This window comes from Carettochelys insculpta, chromosome 1 (assembly GCF_033958435.1).
Source record: "Carettochelys insculpta isolate YL-2023 chromosome 1, ASM3395843v1, whole genome shotgun sequence".
In the NCBI taxonomy this organism is placed as follows: Eukaryota; Metazoa; Chordata; order Testudines; family Carettochelyidae; genus Carettochelys; species Carettochelys insculpta.
Genome location: NC_134137.1, coordinates 218,338,198 through 218,356,319, shown reverse-complemented (window position 1 = coordinate 218,356,319; position 18,122 = coordinate 218,338,198). Strand labels below are relative to the sequence as shown.

The window sequence follows — 18,122 nt, the reverse complement described above, 5'->3', positions numbered from 1 at the left end:
AAATCAGTTTAGAAAATGCTTTACAGATGATGATAACAAGGAAATGGTTGATGCAACAGGGTCAAACAAAACGTTTCACAATGGGTTTTGAAGCCACAGTGCTTGAGCAAATCTTAAAATTATTGTTAGCAGATAAAAGATATGCTAAGATGAGGGAAAGAGTAACAATCATATACTATTTACCCATTACTGTCCCTGGGGTTTCCATGGAAGGAAAAGATGTAGATTTCAGGGCTGGTTTCTTGGTAGCTAAGAGCAAACATGAAAACAACTCTAAGATATTGGAGCTGGCAGTCTTTGCAAAGGTGGTACCAACTCACACCTTTAAAAAACCTCTGTATTTGGGTTGGCAGTACTTTAAAATCATTCCCTACTGACACAATGACAACCAGCAGATGGGCCATTCACGTAGTTTTGATTCTAGACATTTAACTAGTTTTATCCTCCACTTCAAAGCAAACCCAAGTACCACCAAACAATCAACAAATTATGTGTTTTATAGCACTTTCTGGTTTCTTGATAAGCTGCCCCTTTGATATTGCAACTAAACATTATGGGGAAAGTACAATGGGGCAGGATTCACTGGAATAGCAACTGAAACAGTGAACTAATAATTATGGAAGAGAACTGATGATGTCTTCCAATGTTCACGGCCGTGCAAAAAGATTGTAACATTCATAAAAATATTTTATTTTGCTTCAACTTAAAGGTAATCTGAAGTGTGTTTGAATTTCAAGAGGTAAAATGAAGGCAGAATTTGCACTGGTGACACAGAGTACATTTGTGTTTCATATGAAACGTTTATCAGTCTGCTCTGGTATTTTTATTGCAACAAACAAATCTCCTACTTTGGCAGGGCTAAAATTAGTGCTTTTTTGGTATCAGTAAATATAGTTCTCTCCAAAAATTATGCCTGCAACATCCCCTTATACCTGTTAATATCTTCTGTTTTTAAAAGGAACCTGTGCTTCAACTTGTTCTTATAGCACATAGCAGATGCATGAGTTTTTCAGAAGAGGCCATACGAAAAACTCAGATCTGAACTTTCTTGACCTAGTGGGGTTTATGAAAAATATCCAATGTGATTTGTCCTCATTTTTAATGAGGATGACAAACGTATGGTAAAATCTGAACTAATACACTAAAATAATAAACAGTAGCTGCCTGCTTCCACATCTGTTTTCAGTCAGATTCTGAATGACTCATTTTATCAGTAGATATGATCCTATGCTACCATCCTAATCGGAAGAGAGGGGAATACTGATCTTGGACATTAGGTAAGCAAATGCCACATGATTCACAGCTGTTGGCAGAGGGCCTTTCATTAACTGTACTTGTATAAAGTAAGAGGAGGGCTTTAAACTAGGTTTGCCGGGGACAGGGGAGCAAAGCCCACAAGTAAGTGGAGAACATGGAAACCTGGGAGATGGATCGGAAGTAGGAGGGAGCATGGGCAACAATGTCAGAGTAAAAAGAGGGCCAGGAAAAAACTGGGGGGGAAGTTCAAATCAATATCTAAGATGCCTATATACCAATGCAAGAAGTATGGGTAATAAGCAGGAAGAACTGGAAGTGCTAATAAAAAAATACAACTATGATATCGTTGGCATCACAGAAACTTGGTGGGATAATACACGATTGGAATGTTGGTGTTGAAGGCTACAGCCTGGTTAGGAAAGACAGACATGGAAAAAAGGGGGGAGGTGTTGCCTTATATATAAAAAATGTACACAGTTGGACTGAGGTGGAGATGGACATAGGAGATGGACGTGTTGAGAGTCTGTGGGTTAGTTTAAGAGGGGTAAAAAACAAGGGTGATGTCCTGTTAGGAGTCTACTACAGGCCACCTAATCAGGTGGAAGAGGTGGATGATGCTTTTTTTAAACAACTAACAAAATCATCCAGAGCCCAGGATTTGGTGGTGATGGGGGACTTTAACTATCCAGATATATGCTGGGGCACAGACTGTCCAATAAATTCTTAGACTGCATTGGAGACAATTTTTTACTCCAAAAAGTTGAACAAGCCACCAGGGGAGAAACTGTTCTGGATTTGATTTTAACAAATAAGGAGGACTTGGTCGAGAATTTGAAAGTGGGAGGCTGCTTGGGTGAAAGTGATCATGAAATCATAGAATTCACAATTCTAAGGACTGGTAGGAGGGAAAACAGCAAAATAGAGATGATGGATTTCAGGAAGGCAGATTTTGGTAAACTCAGAGAGCTGGTAGGTAAGATCCCATGAGAGGAAAAAGTGAGGGGAAAAACAACTGAGGAGAGTTGGCAGTTTTTCAAAGAGACATTATTAAGGGCCCAAAAACAAGCTATTCCCCTATGTAGGAAAGATAGTAAATATGGGCAAAGAACGCCTTGGCTTAACAAGGAGATCCTGCATGATCTCAAACTAAAAAAGGAATCCTATAAAAAATGGAAACTAGGACAAATTACAAAGAATGAACATAGGCAAATAACACAGGAATGCAGGAGTAAAATTAGAAAGGCTAAGGCACAAAATGAGATCCAGCTAGCTACAGGCATAAAGGGTAACAAGAAGGCCTTTTACAAATATATTAGAAACAAGAGGAAGACCAAGGACAGGGTAGGGCCATTGCTCAGTGAGGAGGGAGAAACAGTAACGGGAACCTTGGAAATGGCAGAGATGCTTAATGACTTCTTTGTTTCGGTCTTCACAGAGAAGTCTAAAGGAATGCCTGACATAGTGAATGCTGGTGGAAAAGGGGTAGCGTTAGTTTTTGACATAAAAAAAGAACAAGTTAAAAACCATTTGGAAAAATTAGATGTCTGCAAGTCACCAGGGCCTGATGAAATGCATCCTAGAATCCTCAAGGAGCTGATAGAAGAGGTAGCTGAGCCGTTAGCTCTCATTTTTGGAAAGTCATGGGAGACAGGAGAGATTCCAGAAGACTGGAAGAGGGCAAATATAGTGCCAATCTACAAAAAGGGGAACAAGAACAACCCAGGAAATTACAGGCCAGTCAGCTTAACTTCTGTGCCAGGAAAGGTAATGGAGCAGATAGTTAAGGAAGTCATCTGCAAGCACTTGGAAGGTAGTAAAGTGATAGGGATCAGCCAGCATGGTTTTGTAAAAAACAAATCATGTCAAACCAACCTGATAGCTTTTTTTGACACGATAACGAGACTCGTAGATAAGGGAGAAGCAGTGGATGTGGTATACCTAGACTTTAGTACATTTGATACGGTCTCGCATAATATTCTTATCGACAAACTAGGCAAGTCCAACTTAAATGGGGCTGCAATAAGGTGGGTGCATAACTGGCTGGCTAATCGTACCCAGAGAGTAGTTGTTAATGGTGCTCAATCCTGCTGGAAAAGCATAACAAGTGCGGTTCCGCAGGAGTCTGTTTTGGGACCAGTTCTGTTCAATATCTTCATTAATGATTTGGATATTGGCATAGAAAGTACGCTTATTAAGTTTGCAGATGATACCAAGCTGGGAGGGGTTGCAACTACCTTGGAGGATAGGGTCATAATTCAGAATGATCTAGATAAATTGGAGAAATGGGCTGAAGTAAACAGGATGAAGTTTAATAAAGATAAATGTAAGGTGCTGCACTTAGGAAGGAATAATCTGTTTCACACATACAGAATGGGAAAAGACTGTCTAGGAAGGAGTACAGCAGAAAGGGACCTAGGGGTTCTAGTAGATCACAAGTTAAATATGAGTCAACAGTGTGATGCTGTTGCAAAAAAAGCAAACATGATTCTGGGATGCATTAGCAGGTGTGTTGTGAACAAGACATGAGAAATCATTCTTCTGCTCTACTCTGCACTGGTTAGGCCTCAGCTGGAATATTGTGTCCAGTTCTGGGCACCCCAATTCAAGAAAGATGTGGACAAATTAGAGAAGGTCCAGAGAAGAGCAACTAGAATCATAAAAGGTCTGGAGAACGTGACTTATGAAGAAAGGCTGAAAGAATTGGGCTTGTTTAGCTTGGAAAAGAGAAGATTGAGGGGGGACGTGATAGCGGTTTTCAGATATCTTAAAGGGTGTCATAAGGAGGAGGGAGAAAACTTGTTCTTCTTGGCCTCTGCGGGTAGAACAAGAGGCAATGGACTTAAGCTGCAGCAAGGGAAGTTTAGGTTGGACATTAGGAAAAAGTTCCTAACTGTCAGGGTGGTCAAGTACTGGAATAAGTTGCCAAGGGAGGTTGTAGAATCTCCCTCGCTGGAGATATTTAAGAACAGATTAGATAGATGTCTATCAGGGATGGTGTAGATAGTGGTCGGTCCTGCCGTCGGGGCAGGGGACTGGACTCGATGGCCTCTCGAGGCCCCTTCTGGTCCTAGTGTTCTATGATTCTATGATTCTAAGAGCCATGCAATATCCTCCAAAATATCACACTAAACTGCATATATATCTATATCTATATCTATATATCTATCTATCTATATATATATATAAAAAGCTGTCTTTTAAAAAAGTTAAAATTCACAGTAAATTGTCCTCCCACAAAGCACCCAAATGAAAAAGATGCCTCTCTATGTTGTAATAAGATATAAAACTAAATAAGAAACAACATTCTGGGAGAAGGTAGGGAAAAATACGTAAAACTCAATTAAAATACATATTGACAGGAACTAAATTTTACTCTATTTGCTCATCTTATGAGAAATCTGACAGTTTCTTGATGAAATTAATTTAAAACATAGTTACTAAAACAATAAGTCAGATATGGTTCAGAAAAGCAACGTGGTATCATAGGCTTGGTAAGCATATTGGCCGCTGTGGGAGAATGGGACTTTTCCCATCTATTTCAGTGCAGGCTGAAGCAAACCAAATTGATACACTTTTAAGGAGTGATCCACGAGAATCACACTCAAGGCTTGTATTGAAATTCCATCAACAAACATAGTGTTGAAAGCTACAACAAAAGCATTCCTAATCCTTCAAAGTTATCCAGGTGAAAAGCTCTTCCAACCACATGTGATGGCAGTGACCCTGGTAGCTCTACACTTAGGGGTGCTAAAACAAATCAGTACAGTGGGGCAAGCTATAAGCTCTGCATGTGGTGGAAACCAATTCAAGTTGCTGTTGTGACAGCACCTAATACAAATTTAAGAAACCTGTGAAATTAGAGACTCAGCCTGGATCAGTTGACTTGGGTTCCCAGGGCTGAGATTGTGAGGCTAAAAACTGCAGTTTGTAGACATATCGGCTTGAGCTGAAGACCAGCCCCTCAGGCCCTCTTCCCTCTCAGGGTCTCAGAGACCAGTTCAAGCTTGAACGCCTACACGGCTACTTTGTAATCCTGCAGCCTGAGCCCAAGTCAGCTGACCTGGACCAGCCATATCCATGCCATAGATCTTTTATTGCTGTGTAAATGTGCCCAATCGGTTGCTGCGTGTATGGATCACCTTCCGAAAATCAGGGCTCAAACCAGCGTAAATATATCATATTTCATGCTATACAGCCTCATTGGAAGACCTCAACAGTGCAATTCATAGCTAGCCTGAAACAAATGATGTGAACGAAAGGCTAGTTTTGCCAATCTATTGCTGCACCATTTTTTAATCTTTATTTCTGGAAAGCAGGTGTGGGACTAGGTTATTTTTGATAGTATTATCTCTAATAATTCTGACATCAGTGGCTATGTTTCAACGAACCGTGTTCTTAAAATTACTGAATATCCTCTCTCTTTAATACTGACTTTAACGGCTTGTCTAGATATAAAATTAGTTCACAGGAAGCTGGGGTATAAAATCTACCTTGTACTAGCCTGATGCTTTGGTGCACTAAATGTCTATGTAGACTCTGAAGCTGCTCATTAAAATTTCCCTAAGCACTTTGATCTAACCCACTTAGAAATGAGAGTAGATCAAAGTGGACTATGGACCTTTTAGGTCATGCCACACATTTGGGCTAATGTCTACACTAGTAAGTTTTTTTTAACCCCGAAAAAGCCGGGGCTCTTTCAAAAAGTCCCACAGAGCATCGACACACAAAATGTGTTCTATAAATATTAAATCAGAAGAATGCAGCCTTCTTCCTCTCCCAGATGAGAAGAGTGCCTTTTTCGGAAAGATCCTTACAGAAAAAAAGCATGTGTAGATGCTCTGGGGGCCCTTTATCAAAAGAGCAGTCCTCATGGCACTGGATTTTTCAATCCCTGGCCCGTTCTTTTGAAAAAGCAGGGGTTGTGACAATGCTCTCTAGAAAAAGAGCAGCTCAGTTTTTTTCCAATCAACTTATTTGTGTGTGCTTTTTCAAAATAAGCTTTTTGGAAGAGATCTTTGGAAGAACGTCTTTCAAAGTACAGTAGACCCCCATGCAACTCAGGGGAGCCAGAAAACTGACAAGAGCATCCAGCGATTGGAGGGGGGTGCTGGTCAGTTTCTTGGCTCCCACAGTGAGGCGGAGAGCTGCAAACCAGGTTGCTGCTTGGTTCGCAGCTCCCTGCCACTCTGGGAGCCAGGTGTGGTTTCTCCCCAGCTTCCCCCAGCTGGGGGCAGACAGCTATGGCGGTGCAGCTTCTCCCAGCTGGAGGAAGCCAGGAAGAAGTCTCGCTGCTGTGGCTGCCCGCCCAGCCTCCCGCATCTGGGAGCAGCTGGGAGGACAGAGCCATGGTGGCATGTCTGTCTGTCCACCCGCTTCCCCCAGCCGGGGGAGCTCTGTGGGCAGACAGCCACAGAGTGATTTCGAGTTGCACTTAACTCACATTAATGCAAGTTAAACACAACTCAAAATCATGCATTTTGGGAGGTTACTGCATTGCTGTAGCATAGACCTAGCCGTGGTGTGCAGCATGCTAATGTGAAGTAGATTTAAACCTCCGTTTGCTGTGCACTAACTATATCTTACCGGATCACTCTCACAGTAGGAATAGATGGCTGTGTTCATTCCATATGAGAGGGGGTTGCTGACCAGAGGGCAAATCCAGAAAATGCCATGAGAAATTTTAATTAACTAGAAACAAATGCTAAAATTTGTACTCAATCCAAACTCACACTGAAGTCTAAGAGAGTGTTGTTTGAATAAGAATTTCTACATTTGGGACTTCTCTTTGCATGAAATGAAAAGTACATGTGCTAAATAATGTAAGCAAAAAATCAATCCAGCAATCAGTACATATGCTCTTACTCTTGTTAGTTACTGTTAAACCTTTTCACTAACATACGACTGATGTTCACTGGCTCCCCATGTTACATAAAAGTATGGGTAAAGATAGTTTCCACTGAACTCAACAGGAACCACACAAATGCTTCTGTGCAAAAAATTATGTCCAAAGGCATTTGTGGAAACATTATCAGGTTCTCCAGCACAAGAGAAGTGCTATGGCCTAAGGTTCAAAAAAGCAACACGTGATTCTGGAGACATATTAAAGAGGTCTGATTATCACAAGCTGGCAGATCAACACTTTATGAAAATCAGACCCTTTTAAAATGTCCCAATAATTGAAGCAACACAGATAATTATTTACACTGGAATATTTAGGTGGTTCTTTAACAAGAAGAAACCAATAACTACGCTAAATAAATTGACTTTTTAATAAACATTATACAGTCCACAACTTTGCTGCTGGATAGCATGACAGTTCAACTATGAAATACAAGCCATCTCTGAAACTGAAGGGGCATTTACAAGGAAAATACTAAGCTCATAGGCCAGATCTTTCATATGTATAAGTTCTTATAGTTTGTAACAGAGAGGCCAGCAGACCCTTCTAGGATAGGGAAAAAAGCACAGCAGCCATGTGCTAGGGAAACAGATATTGCAGTAAGGCAGGTGACAGCAACTGCAATTAAATGATGAGCACCAGCTGAGCTGACTACTGGAGGCTTAAATGCAGCCCAGTCAAGCAGGGATGAGGGGAGAGTGAGAGATGAGGTGGAGGAGATTGGAGAGCAGTTAGGAAGGAGATAAGGAGAACACTAGACAGTAAGAAGTGCTGGGAGTGCTTGTAAAGACAGCTGGGGAGGGAACAGTGCCTGCATTCCCCTCCCCCAGAAAGGCTGACAGCCCTGGCTGTGACTAGGGGAGGAAAATAGACTGACCAACCAGTCAGAGCAAAAGAGGTGGGCGCAGCCTGACCCTTACAGCCAGGGCCAGAGGTGTGGGACCCGAGCTAGACAAGGGGGCACCTTACCACAAGTTCTATTAACTTAAATGGAGCCAGGATAATTTATGCCAGCTCAGGATGTTTGCTATATCTATATATTTCTTCTAAATAATTTTGACCATTGTGTCACTAAAAGCACAAGACGACTTAATTTTGCAGTAGACAAATTGCATGGCTGTAGCATTATAAATCATAAAACCACATTATTGTATCTCAGCAGTTAAAACCACATTGCCCACCTGAGTGTAATACCAACAAACACGTCTCAAATAATATTTGTCTTGAATTTCTCAACTTTAGAAACAAGGTAATTACCAGGTTTTCTCTGTAGTGCTTTTGGACCATCAGGTATTTTGGGTTCAGAAGGAATAGGCTGCACTTCATTAGAAGCTATAGTAAAAGAAATAACCAGGTCTTTATTTGCTACAGGTCATTGGGAAAATATGACACAGAACAAACTATTCCAGCACACAGAAAGTGCCTGAAGCCAGCTATATAAGAATAGGCTGTCTTCTTAGACACAATTTTGTAATTAATGCAAAGAAACATTGTGGAAACACAGAAAGGAGTTTGGAACATGAATATCCTCAGCTACTTCCTGAACCATCACGAAGAATCATCTAGCTAAGGAAGACAGAAAAAAATATCCAACACTTAGCTTTCTAATGAACAAAGACAACTGTGATTTAGTTCTCATGATAGCATCCTCTCAAACAGTGTAGGCAATTAAAGTTAACCTTGCCAGAAAAAACTGCAAAGGAAAAAAATGGGATTAAAATAAATCAAAACCAACAAAAATATTATACAATATTCCTCTGGGCTTCTGAAGTGAGGGAGATGTTTTAGTGTCAGGAAATTCTGGAAGCCTGTCTGGAACTGCAAGGGCAGAAGGGGAAAAAGCGAAAGCACAAAACTGATGAGAGTCTGTAGGAATCTAGAAAAAAATGTGAATCTCTTTGTACAGTGTAACAGAAACAGAAAGAAAAAGACATTTGTCTTGACATTACAGTGCGGGTGACTTCTATATAAACTTTTCCTTTCGTAATTACTTATATGTGTACTGGCTACACCTACAAACTTGTGGAGCATCTGCACACAAAGTCTACATCAACATGGAGCCCTGCTGCTGGCAGCATGAAGCAAAGGAAGGCTCTTGCAAATGTAAAAAGCTGCTCATCTAAATAGTCATGTGGCTAATTTGGATGCTTCCACAGGATCACCCTGCCATCAGAGGCTGCTGTCGTCAGAAAACGCACCCTGTAGACATGGTTCATATTTCACTCCATGTCTACTAATATCTGCACCATTCTCTGGAAAATGAGGACAAATTTTCAATTAACTACAGGGTCAAATTTTCAAAAATTATCTCCTGACTTTTGTTGACAATTTAGCATAGATTTGGGTGTACAATACAGGCAGTGAATGTAACATTATTACAGTTAATAATACAGAATTTTGACAGCATAAAGTCTGCGGATGCTGGTCCTGACAACAAAATGAAAATGAGAGTAACTGTTAATGCAGAAAACACATTTTTGCAATGCAGAAGTTTTTGACCAGGATTTTGTATAGGATAGGACACATTTTTCTCATGACATATTAACCCACAGTGAGCCATGACAATCACACATTTTTTTATAAACGACAATTTGACGCCATGAGGCTGAATCTGCCTTGAGTTTTTGATGCTTAGAATATTTTATACACTTAAATAATCAGGTTTGCACTGTAATACAATTTATCTAGCTGCTGTTTGAACAATAGAAGCCTAAAGATCATTTCTAACTTCACCTATGTAGATTTGCATTGTTTTCACCTTGGAAAACTGATATTCTACAAGTGTTTTTGTGATTTTTTTCATGCTAGCTACAAGTGAGGTCCACTGAAAATGGAACACATGCCACGCAGTAGAAATGTCAGTAGCATACCATTGCTTATTCTAAAGAATGTATCTCTATTACTGAAAGAATCCAGTGAGGTGAATTTATCATTTCAATGGCATCTACTCTACATAATACTGTTACAATATCTGTGATTTATATGAATATTTGTTTCCATGTTATAAGCAATGTATCACCAAGGAGGATTTCCTTGAAGAAGGGTCTTGGAACTGGATGTTTCGCTTGTACCTCTAGGCAATTTTTGTAGTGTAACATCTGGTTACAGATATCAAGACACATAAAAGCAACTCAGAGTTCAGTAAAGGGCAGGACAGAAAATTAATCTGAAAATTAGAATACCTAGTACACCTATCTTCTCACAACACTAGCCGTAGCAGGGCTCAGACAGTCTTCTGTACTACATTTTATTTACATTTTATATATCTATAAAATTGGTAGCTGTAAATATAAAGCAAACGTAAAATTTAATTAAGATTTTCTCTGGACTAGCTCTCTTTTAAAGTGTGGTAGGAAAAGACAGGCAAATTTTGGAGTGGAAAAAAGCTAATAAGTCGTATTAATTACCCAGTATGTTTTGAGTTTGTGCCAGTTTAGGCTTAGGAGTTGAATTTGTTTCTTCAAGTCCACTGTCAGTTTCAGTGTGAGCTGGAAAAAAAAAAAAGAAAGAAAAAGAATCTAGGCTTAATTTTGAATCAAGAATATAACAATGGCCGTATTGCATCAGATCAATGCTTGATCTAGTCCAGTTTCCGCTCTTCTGATAGTGGCCAATACCAGGAGCTTCAAAGGAAATGAACAGAAGAGGTAATCATCCAGTGACCCATCTTTCTGCTTTTTTCCACTCCCAATTCCTGGTACACAGAGGCTAGGTGAACTCAGAACAAGGGACTGCGTCCCTGCCCATCCTGGCTAATGGTCATCGATGGACCTATCCTTCATTAACTTACCTAATTCTTTTCTGAACCCTGTTAGAGTCTGGGCCTATACAACATCCTCTAGCAAAGAATTCCACAGACTGTGTGCGCTTACTGCAAAGAAGTACCTCCATTATTTGCTACAAACTTAATGCCTATTAACTCCATTGTATAAACTCTGCTTCTTGTGTTATGTGACGGAGTAAATAATGCTTTACTTTCTCCATAGCAGTCAACATTTTATAGCCCTCCATCATATCCCCACCTCAGTCATCTCTTTCTTCAATCTGGGCAGTCCCCATCTTTTTAATGTCTCCTCATGCAGAAGCTACTCCTTCCTTAATCATCAGAGCAGCCATTCTCTGTACCTTTCCCAGTTCCAATTTACCTTTTTTGCAATGGAGCATCCAGGTTTGCACACAGTATTCAAGATGAGGATTTACATAGTATCATGGATTTAAATAGTGGCATTATCCAGTCACCCATCCCTTCCCCAAATGGCTCCTGACTTTCTTGAGCAGTAACAGCTAATTTAGACCTCTTTGTTTTGTGTATAATTTTGAGTATGTTTTCCAATGTATATTATTTTGTATATATCAACATTGAATTTCATTGGCCATTTTGTTGCTCAGTCACCCAGATTTGTGAGACCTTTTGTAACTTTTACAGTCTGCTTTAGACTTAATTATCTTGTGCCACACTTTTGGACCATCTGCAAATTTTCACCATCTGCCTACCCCCTTTTCCCAGGTCATTTCTGAACATGTTGAATGGAACTGGTCCCAGGGACATATCTCTGGGGACACCGGTATTTCTCTCTCCATTCTGAAAGCTGCCCATTAATTTTTACCTCGTTTCCTTTCTTTTAAACACATACTGGTTCGTAAGGACCTTCTCTCTTGCCCCATAACTGCTTACCTCTTGTAAGTCCATAAACTTACAAGCAATCCTTGCAAGCTTTTGTTCAGTCAATGCCAACAGTTTGTGGTTTGGTTTGGTTTGGTTTTGTTCCTGTTTTTTGACGCAGCCAACAATCTGTATTATAGGACTAGAATAACTTCTGCAGTAGCACAGCTCCACATCATTAAAACTCCTAATTTGGATTTTAGAAGTGAAATCCCACATGAATTTGGATTTTGGATTTCTATGGTGGCTGTTTCACACGAACCATAGGAAAATAAAACTCTCCAAAGAGTAAAATTGAGATCCGGACCTCATGAAGTGTCTTTGCAAAAGTTTGCCTAATTTAATACTTAACCTGCTATAAACAAAATTTACAATACTGCTGTGATACATATAACAATTTCACCATCCATTCTGGACTGCTTTATTCGTCTAACACTGACTCTTTTTGGTAGAAGGATTCACCTAGCCTATCCTCTACTCTTCACTCTGTCCAGTAAAAATGTTACATTATACTTGTCTGCTGCTATTCATTACTATTATGTTTACCGATTAAAACTAAAGCACTTGCAGTTTATGTAGTATTTGTTCACCATAAATAACTTCAGTTGTTACCCATATTTTACAGGGCTAGTGTATGACTGGCACTCCTTTTGACTTGTGCAAGAATTATAAGACCAACTTATTCAGTATCTGATTCTGCAAGTTGTTTTGTCTAACAATAAACACTGTCCAGAAAACTAACGCACAGCAAGGGCAAAGATTTTCTCTTCTATTCTGACTCACTCTGTGGGAAATGAGAAACAAGAGCTGCAAAGGGCAGTTCCAAGATAGAATCAAGATGTGGGTCTGCAAAGTGGCCAAATCGTATTTGATGGTTTTCTTAAAGCTCCAGTTAGTTGATTTTCACGGCCAGAAAGGACCATGAGATCACAGGCTTTTAGGCTAGAAGGGATCACCACAATCATCTTGTCTGACTTGCACACTGACTTTCACAAAATCCTCACCCATTCATTTCTGTAATGGGTCTACATAACTAATATCTAGGTCTGTGTCTACACCATGGTTTCCCAAATGGGGGGGGGGTTGCCCCCATGGGGGCATGAAGAAATTCTAGGAGGGGTGCGAGCCACCCCCCCATGATTTCCCCGACCTAAAGAAAGATCTGGATTTTGCTTCTGGCTCTCAGCCCCTGCCGTTTTATGTGGGTGACCAGGCACATCCACTATAAAAAGCAGGCAGCCGGCAAAGACCCATGTGGAGCTGGCTGCCTTCTACAAATGAGTGTGAGTGTGGGTGGGCAAGGAGGAGGAGGATGGGGTTAGATGGAGGACTGGGGGTGTCTGGCTTTGTGGGAAAGCAGGGAAGGGGTTCGAGTGGGTGTCTCACAGGGCTCAGCCAGCTGGCCAGTTTGCAGGATGCATGGGGCTCAGGCGGCTGGCCCTAGCAGAGCAGGGCTTAGGAAGCTGGCCTCAGCAATGTGGGGCTTGGGCGGCTCAGGCTGGTGGGCGGGTAGCTGGCCCTGGCACATGGGGCTCAAGATGGTGGGTGGGCAGCTGCCCCTGGCTGGCCAGCGGCTGGGGGGGCACAGCTGGTCCCAGCAGTGTGGGGCTTGGCAGGCCGGCAGGCAGGTGAATGGCTGGCTCCAGTGGCTGGCGGGTGCGCGGGTGGCTGGCCCTGGCAGCGTGGGAGGGTCTGACAGCACAGGTCTCAGGTGCGTGGGCAGCTGGCACGGGCAGCTCTGGCAGCTGGCGCTGAACCAGGAAACCACAATGGGCTGAAAAAAATATTTGTGCTTATTTTTAATTTTAAATAATATTTTTATATCACGTTTTGTGTTGATTTCAAAATTACAAATTGAATTGTTTGTTAAATTGGGCTGAATGATGGTAAAGAAGAGGTAGGGGGGTGTGCGGGTTTCTCAAAAATCAAAAGGGGGCCGTGATGCTTATTAAGTTTGCAGATGATACCAAGCTGGGAGGGGTTGCAACTACCTTGGAGGATAGGGTCATAATTCAGAATGATCTAGATAAATTGGAGAAATGGGCTGAAGTAAACAGGATGAAGTTTAATAAAGATTAATGTAAGGTGCTGCACTTAGGAAGGAATAATCTGTTTCACACATACAGAATGGGAAAAGACTGTCTAGGAAGGAGTACAGCAGAAAGGGATCTAGGGGTTCTAGTAGATCACAAGTTAAATATGAGTCAACAGTGTGATGCTGTTGCAAAAAAAGCAAACATGATTCTGGGATGCATTAGCAGGTGTGTTGTGAACAAGACAGGAGAAATCATTCTACTGCTCTACTCTGCGCTGGTTAGGTCTCAGCTGGAATATTGTGTCCAGTTCTGGGCACCCCAATTCAAGAAAGATGTGGACAAATTAGAGAAGGTCCAGAGAAGAGCAACTAGAATGATAAAAGGTCTGGAGAACATGACTTATGAAGAAAGGCTGAAAGAATTGGGCTTGTTTAGCTTGGAAAAGAGAAGGTTGAGGGGGGAACGTGATAGCGGTTTTCAGATATCTTAAAGGGTGTCATAAGGAGGAGGGAGAAAACTTGTTCTTCTTGGCCTCTGCAGGTAGAACAAGAGGCAATGGACTTAAGCTGCAGCAAGGGAAGTTTAGGTTGGACATTAGGAAAAAGTTCCTAACTGTCAGGGTGGTCAAGTACTGGAATAAGTTGCTAAGGGAGGTTGTGGAATCTCCCTCGCTGGAGATATTTAAGAACAGATTAGATAGATGTCTATCAGGGATGGTGTAGATAGTGGTCGGTCCTGCCGTCGGGGCAAGGGACTGGACTCGATGGCCTCTCGAGGCCCCTTCTGGTCCTAGTGTTCTATGATTCTATGCCGAAAAGTTTGGGAACCACTGTTCAACACCATCCCTCCCTTTCAGAAGGGGCGTGTAAACGCAGCTGACAGAAAATGCAAACGAGGCGATAGTTTGCAGATTCAACATCTCATTTGCATAATGACAGCGACTCCTTGTTCTGGAACAGCCCCATTTTGGAAAGCACCCTTCGTCCTAATTTTTTCCACAAAGAAGAGTGCTTTTGAAAGCAAGGCTTCATTTACAAGGGACCCCTTCTTCACATCCATTTTGTATTTCGAAAGCAGCTCTTCTGGAATGGCAATTGGCTGTTATTATGCAAATGAGGTACTGAGTATGCAAATTAGTGCATCGTTTGCATTTTCAATTCACCGTATTTGCATGCCCCTTTTGAAAGAGTGGGGTAATATAGACAAAGTCTGGGTGAATTACAGAAGTTCTCAAATCTTGATTTAAAGAGCTGATTCAAACTTATAGTAAATCTCACACTGACTGTAGTACAAGTGAGGGGCCCCATGCTGGTGAAGAAGGTGAACCCCACTACCCAGGGTATCTGCCAAAGTAGCCTGGGGAAAAATTACTGCCTAACCTCAAATATGATGATCAATAAGAATCTGGGCATGTGGGCAAGACCCAGCAACCGAACACCCAGGAAAAGAGTTCTCTGTGGGAGTTCTGTGACCTTGAAATACAATGTCCCATCATTGGTCATTGGAAATATTTACTAATAGCAGTCACAGATAAGACATATGCTATTGCAAGCAACCTTGTTGCACCCGCCCCTCCATAAATGTATCAAGTTCAGTCTTGAAACAAGTTATTTTTGGCCCTTACTTTTCACCTTGCAAGGCTGTTCCTGAACATTGCTCCTCTGATGGTTAGAAACCTTCATTTAATTTCAAGGCTAATCATGTCAAAGGCCAGATTCTATCCATTTGCTCTTTGGGCATCACTGGAGCTTAAACTAAACAAACTCCTTCCCTTCCTGGTATTTATCCCTCTGAGGTATTTATAAAGAACAATCAAATTGCCCCTCAGCCTTCATTTTGTTAAGCTAAATAAGCCAAGCACCTTAAGTTCTTTTCTTGTAATACAGGTTCTCTGTTCCTCTGATCATCCTAGTAGCCTTTCTACACATCTACTCCTGTTTGAATTCCTCTTCATTAAATATGGGAAACCAGAACTGCACAGAGTATTCCAGAGGAAATCTCACCACTACCTCGTACAATGATAACAACTCTTCCTTATCTCAATAGGAAATACTGTGGCACAAAATCAGAAAGGGTAAAGCACATCAGATACCTTTAACGAAAAGTAGTTCTTTAAATACATCAGGAGTAAAATACAGAACAAGGAAAGCGTAGGTCCTTTGCTTAGTGAAGAAGCAGCACTAATTATTGATCATGTCAAGGAAGCAGACGTGTTTAATGTTTATTTCACTTCTGTCTTCCCTTACATGGATAAGAAGGCAACCAGATGCTCAACACAATATTAACAACATGGGGAAGGAAGGCAAGCTAAAAAGGAAGAGAACAACTTTAAATATTTGAAATAAGCTACAAGTATTCATATCTACAGGGCCAAATGTGATTCATCCCATGGTATTTGAAGAGCTAGCTGAAGCAATCTTGGAAACATTGGCAGTTATCTTTGAGAATGCACAGACAACTGGTGAGGTGCTAGGGAAATGCAGTGAAGCAAACATAGTACACGTACCAACATAGTACACGCACCTATATTTGAAAATGGGAATTAAGTGGACTTAGGCAATTACAGACCAGACAGCCAAACTTTGACACTTGAAAAGATACTGGAACAAATAAATATACAACCACCATTTTGATAGCATCTGCAGACTAATGAAAAATAGCCACCTCGAATATGTGAAGAACAAATCATTCTAGACCAAACTAATTTCCTTCTGTGAGAGGATTACTGGACTAGTGCATAGTGAGGAAAACAACTGATGGGATAGGTCTTGATCTATTGAGGCTTTCGATACATTCCCCATCCTCATAAACACAGAGGGGCAGTGGTGGGCACCCTTCAGCCTGCAGAACTGTAGCCAATGGGAGCTCCCAGCAGCCGTATCTGCAGATGCAAGGTAACCAGCCTGTCTGGCAGCCCTCCCCACCCTCTGGCCCCAGTGCCTTGCCCTGATGAGCCACGCATGGCCCATAGGCCACAGCTTGCCCACGGCTGTAGTAGTGAAGTTGTGGAATCCCCATTTAACAATAAGCTGGACAAACAGTTGTCAAATGTGGTCTAGGTTTACTTGGCCCTGTCTCAGTGCAGGTGATTAGACTTTATAATTTCTCAAGGTCCCTTTCAGTCCTACGTTTCTATGATTCTATGAAATGCTCTATATATTCATTATTTCTACTTTGAATTGGTCTGGCTTCAGCTTCCAGTCATTGGCTTTTGTTACTACTTTCTTTGCTAGATTAAAGACCTCTTTACTGTCAAGTATTTTCTTGCCGCCAAGGTGCTGTAATCAAGTAATCTTTTAAACTTCTTTTTGATAAACTAAAGAGTTCCTGGTGCTCTGTGCCCCTTTACTTTCTCTCTCTCTCTCTAACGAGAAAGTACACCAAATTCACCTTTCCCTACCATTCCCAGCTGTTATTTAGAAGAAAACATGAAGATTCCATACAAAGCAGCTGTTCAGATGCCTCAAGAAACTCCAAAGCAGCAGCTGGAGGACTTCACTGAGCAGACCGGGACTCACCATAGAGCACTAAGGGCTAGTTGCAATACACCCTAATTCGCTGCCTTGGGTAGAACTCTTGCATGTTGCAGTGGTCCTCCTACCTTTTTTAAAAACAAAATTCTAGAGTTGTCACTATACGGCACCATTCCCAGACAGAACACAGATTCATCAGAATGCTCCATTTTGTGTTGTAATGTGCTTGTTATTTTGTGACTAGAATTTGTATCACTGTCAGTAATGAGACAGCTGGAAAGATGATTCATAGCTACTGCACGTCCAAAAGTTAAAACAATTTTGCCAATCACAAGCCAATGATATTGATCACTAAAATACAGCATATATTCTAAGAGTAAAAAAAGTCTATTGCTGGCAGTTCAGGCCTTTGATTAATAAAACATTGATTCCCCGCCACCTCTTTTTGCGGGGTTGTGTTTGCTGACCACTACCAGCATAGTGTGCTAGCAAGTGGTGGACCTAGCTTCAGAAAATACTTCTACTTATTTCAGTTGGAGCAAGGAAGTGGCCTCAGTCAAATGGGAATCACTTTGGTGCTGAAAAAAAGCATTAATTGTTTTAATGGACAGCATTACACTATGCCATATAAACAGTTTTCAGGAAATGTCATTCTATTTTGAAAACAAAGTAAATAATTATATGCAGCAGTGTTATAAGTGACTAACAAGAACAACTGGCAAAAGAGACTATCGTAACAGCAGCAATTTGCATTTCATACTTAGGCACTATTACTTTATCTTTTTATTGTATCA

At 41.1% G+C, this 18,122-nt stretch overlaps 1 protein-coding gene across 3 annotated transcripts in view; it reads right to left on the bottom strand.

Annotated features, from left to right (window-relative positions):
• Nucleotides 1-18,122, bottom strand: part of ABI3BP (ABI family member 3 binding protein) — a 451,725-nt gene that overhangs the window by 153,043 nt on the left and 280,560 nt on the right. For all 3 annotated transcript variants that reach the window (XM_074999360.1, XM_074999369.1, XM_074999377.1), the window contains 3 exons: nucleotides 10,564-10,644; nucleotides 8,414-8,488; nucleotides 184-249 (listed from right to left, as the gene is read on the bottom strand). In XM_074999360.1, the coding sequence (XP_074855461.1) occupies nucleotides 184-249; nucleotides 8,414-8,488; nucleotides 10,564-10,644 (222 nt within the window). The remainder of the gene's footprint in view (nucleotides 1-183; nucleotides 250-8,413; nucleotides 8,489-10,563; nucleotides 10,645-18,122) is intronic.